This window comes from Hesperophylax consimilis, chromosome 6 (genome assembly GCF_061612785.1).
Source record: "Hesperophylax consimilis isolate HC1 chromosome 6, BYU_Hcon_1.0, whole genome shotgun sequence".
Classification (NCBI taxonomy): domain Eukaryota; kingdom Metazoa; phylum Arthropoda; class Insecta; order Trichoptera; family Limnephilidae; genus Hesperophylax; species Hesperophylax consimilis.
The window spans coordinates 20,286,235-20,293,447 of record NC_142841.1 but is presented as its reverse complement, the minus strand read 5'-3'; the positions used below and the strand labels follow the sequence as shown (position 1 = coordinate 20,293,447).

The following is a 7,213-nucleotide window of genomic DNA, read 5'->3' as shown; positions in this document are numbered from 1 at the left end:
TGAATAGAATTTCAAGATTCGATCTAAGATCTAAGCTACATATCGAAAAATGGAGCACTGTTACCTCAACTACTATTTCCTGATTTACAATCTACTGATTTAATTTGTATTCTAAGGTATTTAACAAACGTAAATTAGACATTAAAATATGAAAATTATACAATTACATATTATGCAAATTGTTAAAAAAATGTATTTATGTTGTTCCACTTTAGATTTTTTGTGAATCATTAGATAATAATTTAATCTTTGAATTCTATACTTAGGGGGTATTTCACCACCTTCTCGGTAACTTTCCATCATAATAAATAAATACTGATAATATGTAGAAAACTCACCTAATTTATCCGATATATATAACTTTTATTCATAGGTTCGAGTACCGAATAGTAAACTTGGGACTTTAAAAATAAATAAATCGTAAATAATATGTTATCCTACGAATAGTGCTTTTCGAGAGTATGGTAAAATACCCCCTTACAATGGGGCTAGTGTAGAAGCAAAAAATTGCAAATTTTGAAATTCACAAAAAAAATAATTTTGGTAGTTTGTCATCTCCAACTTCTAGTTTATTTTCTGTAAAATGTATAATCTTTGTGCAATATTTCATTTTTCATATTACAGACTAAATGCTCACGTTTCCACCTGGTCATTTAAACAGCTCTACGAAACACTCAACAATTCAAATGATGTAGCACTATTAGAGGTATTTTCCGTGGCTGATATAAAACGTTTGTTTTGTATAAATGTTTTGAAAGACAAAACATTTTGTGCGCTGGAGACCCGCCTTATTTGTTCATATTAATTAAAATGCTTTATTATTCTCTCTTTTTGTTACCTTACTGAGATCTCCCATGCTGAGGATTTAATTTACAGATTGTCGTTACAGTTGCAAAAATGGAATCAGGCCCAATCTCGGCTATGTGCATAAGTTTAACTGTTATCGTGCAAAACTCATTCAAACATTGTTTGTTGACGCATAGAAAACGCACACAAAAGTAGGAAGTTTTTTTGCGAAATTTGGTCAAACCCACATAGCCGGTCTCGCATCCACAACGACGAAATTATAAACTTTTAATATTTTAACAAGCGTTATTATAATATGCATATTATAGTGTATTATGTTATGTTCTTGGTGCAGTTGTGTTGTGTAGTTTTCTATTTCAGATCTCCCATGTTTTGACTCCAGTTTTTTATTATTGCTTCAAATGTTTATGTTTGTGATTTTTGAAGGGGGTGTGAGAATAACATTATGTACTTTGAATTTATACTTAGACATAGAATAAAGAATAATACACAAGAAGGGCTTGGTGGGCGGGTTACGTGATCCAAATATTTACCTGATCAAACTGCATTAACGAAATTCTAATGGGATGGAGGTCTACAATTTCAGGCCAATGTAAGTGAAACGGAGAACTGGACTATTGGGCTAAATGGAACACTTATTTCCATTCAAATTTGTATGGAAGGCACTTCTAGTGTCATATTATTCTAGTATATAATGGTTATATTTCCCTAATTCAGGCTTGTCACAGTGAATATCTTCGCCGAGGCCACGCTTACTATGTCTGGAAACAAGCCTCTCAGGGGAATATAGAAAGGTAACATATTCTATCACTACTACTTTCACATTAGAGGTGGAAGAGATTCTAACATCAATTTCATATCTTCTTCATCAGCCTCCCTCCCATGGGCATCCCTCTTTTGTCTCCAGTTTTGTCAATTCATGACAGTTCTTTTGCCTATCCGAAGTCATTATGCAAAAGTATGTTTTCGTAAATTGTACCACCGTCTTATCAGATATTGAGTTTATATATTTATAAAAATAGTATATAATCTGCCATAAGTAGTTTCCCGAGAATAGTTATATTAAGAGATATGATTTTTTAATAGTATCATTGAGTATACGCTAGCGATCGAGGGGTTAGGGACTGTACACCTCTGCCTACGTCAAATTATTAATTTATTTCATTTTTAATAGGGTAAATACTATGGAAGAAAACAACGCCTTTTCTTCAGAGAACGGGAGAACTATAGTTTCCAAGCCAGGTACATACGATCTAACCAAATGGAACTCAGACCAGATAAAAGCCTGCATTGCAACTTCAGATGATACAGAATTACTGAGGGTTTGTAAAACATTATGTAATATTATGATACACTTAACAAAGAAAAATTATAATTATAAACAGTCAATGTAATCTAAAATTTTTGTGATTTTCAACTTTAAATTATACTTTTAGGCTTGTAGAATCGAATGCAACCGCAGAATAACTGAATATGAACGTTCCCTAGGAAAACTGGAGCTCAGAGCCATGGAGGAGATTGAAAAATTGTTTTTGAAAGAAAATCAACAAAACCATGAGAGAATGTCAAGTAAGCAAGCTCTTATCACAGTAGGATCAAATTCATAATACAGATAGTGTCTAATTACCATTCCAACTAAATATTATCTTCTAATTAAGTAATTAAGCATCAAGTCATTTGACGCAGGGGTAGGCAGATAAAATGGACCGCCACATAACTCTGCCTCGGCACCCACTGTTTGCTTCATTCACATTCATACGTCATCTAATACATACTTTTCTACCATTCTGACTCTGGACATGGCCGACTCAAGTGCTATAACATCTTCTACCATTTACTTTCACATCACATGTTCTCCTTTCACTCAATTCTCCGTCCATCCGCTCTACATGCCCACACCATCTAAGCACCCCTTTCTTAATCTTAACCATTTCGCTTACATCAGCCTTGCATTCTTTCCGGATCTCAATATTTTTAACATGGTTTATATTAATATATCTACTGTTTTAGAAATTTCATTCAATAGCAGCATTCCTTTTGTCAAGCTATGCTCTGCCGTGTGATATCTTGAAAAGTCGTGGCAACGACTTCAGCTGTCTTACTCGAGACAATAGCATTCCAAAAGGAACGGGCTATCAATTGAGTTATGCAATGTATTAAATTGCAAGATTTGTATAAAGTCTGATTTCTAGGTTAAATCTATTTGTTGTCTCAAGTAATCCTATATGGTGCCTGAACCTTGGATAAGTTCCATGCCCTTCCTCATATGGACATACCTTTTTTAATTGGAATTGAACTAATTTTGAAAGTGGAACTTAGAATTCTTTCTGGATTCCTCAAAAAATTTTTGCCTCTCATGCGCAATTAGATTTTTGTGTTTGCACGGTATTGTTTATTCGTCAACGATATATTATAGCCACTAAAAGAAAATGATTTTAGTAGTTCTTCCTAAAATTACAACCGCTTTCATCAATCAAACTGAGCCACAGTTAAGCTGATCGTAATTCTGTCTTAGGACGGGTCACAGAATTTGAACAATTCTGTGAAAGTTTTGTTATCATTTGATCATGGGCTGGTTGTTTCGCTCAATGTTTCTTGGTGAAAGCAGTTTTAGTCAACATATTATAAAACGATTATACATATTTATATAAGTTACTTAGGACGGGTTGGTTCGTGCCTCACTGCCATTCATCATGGATTGTGTCAGCACTCCATTGTGGACTGCTGGCTTACCTTCTTTGGACAATTAAATATTATCTTCAAAAGGTTAATTGAAATAAATACATTTTTTAGGGATTTCTCGGGCATCATCTGCATTTGATGCATCAAATCTCTCTCCAGAGAAGGAGAAATCAAACTTCTTTCCAGGAGTTTCACACCTTTATCCAGAAACTAAACCAGATAAAGCACTGGAGCACCGCTGCTTTAAAGTGTCCGTGGTAGGTCTGGGACAAGGTGCCTACGGCTGGTGGTATGGACATTTCCAAGGTCAGAAGATTTGTAGGGAAATGGAAATTGTGGGACATCAGCCGCCACTTCTATTGATCGAAGGTCAGTCTTATCACTTAAACAATAGCCGATTTATGTGTCATCTTGATAGGAACCCTATTACGCCATGATGTGTTTTTAATCCTGACGGCCTTAATTGAGATTAGTGCTAGCAACTGAAACAATATTTCTGTTTACCGAAAATTATCAATCAATGTTGCAACATTACGAAAGTTCGGTGTATCATTAGGTTATTTGCTATTTTTATATTTGTCATTGTTTAATGTTATCAAATAATTGATATTGTATTTTTTACTAAGCATTATTTGCAGGTTTAATTCTTTTGTGTAAAGGTTAATCTAAAGGTTCATTATTTTTAATCATTATATTATGCGCTTAATGAATTGAATATCTTTTTTTAAATTTTAGGCAAAGATGACGCATTGATGTGCAAACTAAATTTGAATGAAACAGGACTGCAAAACAAGATTGGTGCTGGGATTCGTCTAGAAGATTTTGAAAAAGAGTGGCAAAAACACCGCACAGCTATCCAATCTGCCAAATCAATTTGAGCTTATATTATTGCTATTATAAGTGCTCAATTAAATTATTAGGTAAATATTGTTATAAATGTACATATGAATAAAAGCAATGCAATAAAAGTTTCCCAATGAAGTTCGATCATTAAAAAGAAAAAAAATGGCACGCCATCTCAGTACTACAGCAGTCCTAAATTGTGGCGACTCGGAGAGAAGGCCTTCTAAGACAGCAGCCCTAAATTGTGGCGACTCGGAGAGAAGGCCTTCTAAGACAGCAGCCCTAAATTGTGGCGACTCGGAGAGAAGGCCTTCTAAGACAGCAGCCCTAAATTGTGGCGACTCGGAGAGAAGGCCTTCTAAGACAGCAGCCCTAAATTGTGGCGACTCGGAGAGAAGGCCTTCTAAGACAGCAGCCCTAAATTGTGGCGACTCGGAGAGGAGGCCTTCTAATACAGCAGCCCTAAATTGTGGCGACTCGGAGAGAAGGCCTTCTAATACAGCAGCCCTAAATTGTGGCGACTCGGAGAGAAGGCCTTCTAAGACAGCAGCCCTAAATTGTGGCGACTCGGAGAGAAGGCCTTCTAAGACAGCAGCCCTAAATTGTGGCGACTCGGAGAGAAGGCCTTCTAAGACAGCAGCCCTAAATTGTGGCGACTCGGAGAGAAGGCCTTCTAAGACAGCAGCCCTAAATTGTGGCGACTCGGAGAGAAGGCCTTCTAAGACAGCAGCCCTAAATTGTGGGGACTCGGAGAGAAGGCCTTCTAAGACAGCAGCCCTAAATTGTGGCGACTCGGAGAGAAGGCCTTCTAAGACAGCAGCCCTAAATTATGGCTACTCGGAGGGAATGGGTTAAATAATATTCTGATGTAATTAGCATATTTTTTAAGAAATTCAGAATTAATAAACATAAATAATTGATTTAATAAGTGTGGAAGCTATTTATTTCCAGTAACAAAATATTATATGTTAGTAATTTTATAAGATAATATATGTATATTGTAAAATAATAATAATAATAATTAATGTACGCATGTGCAAACTTTCTTTTTAATATCCTTGTACTTCTATCCATTTCAGTGTGCTATCCAAATAAAATAAATTTATACAATTATTTGCAAAACACTTAACAAAATAATAATTAACTATAACAGAAATTAAATAGGGTTAAAAAAAAAGGTACATTGTCAGGTTTTCAACCTATTCCTCTGTGAAAAATAACTTTATCAAATTGAATTTGAATGGGATCAATAATAATAATAGCAGAAAAAATATCATAAGCAAGTTTATATCAATTGATTACTTGATTTTAATATTTATTTTTAAAAAAATAACTAAAGACAGAACAACGCATGGTAAATATGTATTGTGCTTTTTAAGTAAGTAATAAAAACTATGCTCTGCTAACTAATTTTACATAACCCTTTCACCGCATTCCTGGTGTACACACAATATATGAAATAATGGGCATATGCAACACTCACAGTCAAACAGTTTCTTGTAAAATGAAAAAATAAACATGTATGCACGCACAGCGCCGTACGCCCAGCGCCGCACCCTCAGATTATTAGCGCATAGCATCGGATGGGTTAATAATTCTGACTAATAAAATTTGATACAAAAGAAGAATGTGTGTATGGTATTAAATAATATGTAGGTAATTTATTACAATCAAAGTAAATTATATAAATCGTAATAAATACTTAAAGGGAAGCCCTCGAGCATTTAATTCTTCTTAATAACATTTAAGTACAGTATAATCATTGTAACGAGATTCTTGCTTGTGTAGTGGTGTGCTGTATCGTAGGACTTCAGTGGGGTAAGAGGGGACTGCGGGCGGGTATTCCAAGTTATTTCAAACCCGTTTGAACCACTATCGGTGTGCACAAATACATTAAAAGTGTGCTCTTTAAAATGATTTGCCTGTATGCATGGGTCTTTTATGGGATAAAAGAGTGAAGTGTTGTAAAATACATTAAAAAATAACATGTGAATAAAAAATATGTAATAATAATATGTACTAACAAAAAAAAGGGATGAGCCTAAAAAATTAATGCTTTCTATGATAACATGCTACATACTTTTTACATTACGTTATTATTGTTACGAAAAAATTTTACCAAAATTCTATTCTTCAATTATTCCGATTGTGCTATAGCTTTCTGATATACATATTAATTCTGTAAGATAGCTTCCTCAAATACAAATGTATGTAATGTGTAAATAGTACAACACTTATGTCATTTTTAAATTCATTACATGTGTGACAATATTGGACCGAAAGATTTAATGCGACAAATGAGTCCTAGTAGAGAATACATACTAGAATATTTTATAGCTATTTGACGGATCCAATTACATATACCAGAGAAATGATCAACTAAACCATGGGTTACGTTGTCATTTGACTGAAACATGTAAATAAACCATCAATGAACACAACCCACTTAGATAATAGTGCACATAAGTGAAATGAAGTCAATTGTTCAATAAAGCAAACATTAATATTGGTGTTACACACTTATTTTAAAGTAACAGTTTCAATTCAAAATAAAAATCATATTACAACAACATTTGGGAATCCACAGATTTTGTATATACAGTGAAACCTCTTTCTATGAAACAAAATATGTACTCGGAAAAACAATGGATATGGGAATATGTATGTAGTTCGGTGTAGGGAAGTTAAAATTTATGGTTGTTTGTACTTTTAGATGAGAAATCTGAAAAAAAATTAAATCTCGACAACAGCTCCACTTATCGGGTCCAAAACTATCTTTCGAGCTGGAACCAAACATTCACATTCACAAAATGTCATTGAAATCGGTTGAGCAGTTTCGGATATTAGCGTGTACAAAACAGTGACCCGTGATTTTTACATA

At 34.2% G+C, this 7,213-nt stretch overlaps 1 protein-coding gene across 2 annotated transcripts; it reads left to right on the top strand.

Moving 5' to 3' along the window:
• Positions 1-234: 234 nt before the first annotated feature.
• Positions 235-4,787, top strand: LOC149423046 (myosin heavy chain 95F-like). 2 transcript variants are annotated; one of them, XM_089632441.1, is made up of 6 exons: positions 235-1,601; positions 1,982-2,129; positions 2,244-2,376; positions 3,601-3,858; positions 4,225-4,409; positions 4,512-4,564. In XM_089632441.1, the coding sequence occupies exons 2-5, from the start codon at positions 1,992-1,994 to the stop codon at positions 4,365-4,367; spliced, it is 672 nt and encodes a 223-aa protein (XP_089488567.1). In that variant the 5' UTR covers positions 235-1,601; positions 1,982-1,991; the 3' UTR covers positions 4,368-4,409; positions 4,512-4,564. The 2 variants fall into 2 exon arrangements, with proteins under 2 accessions (XP_089488567.1, XP_089488566.1); XM_089632440.1 differs by having other exon boundaries at positions 237-1,601; positions 4,225-4,787.
• The last annotated feature ends 2,426 nt before the right edge of the window (positions 4,788-7,213 follow it).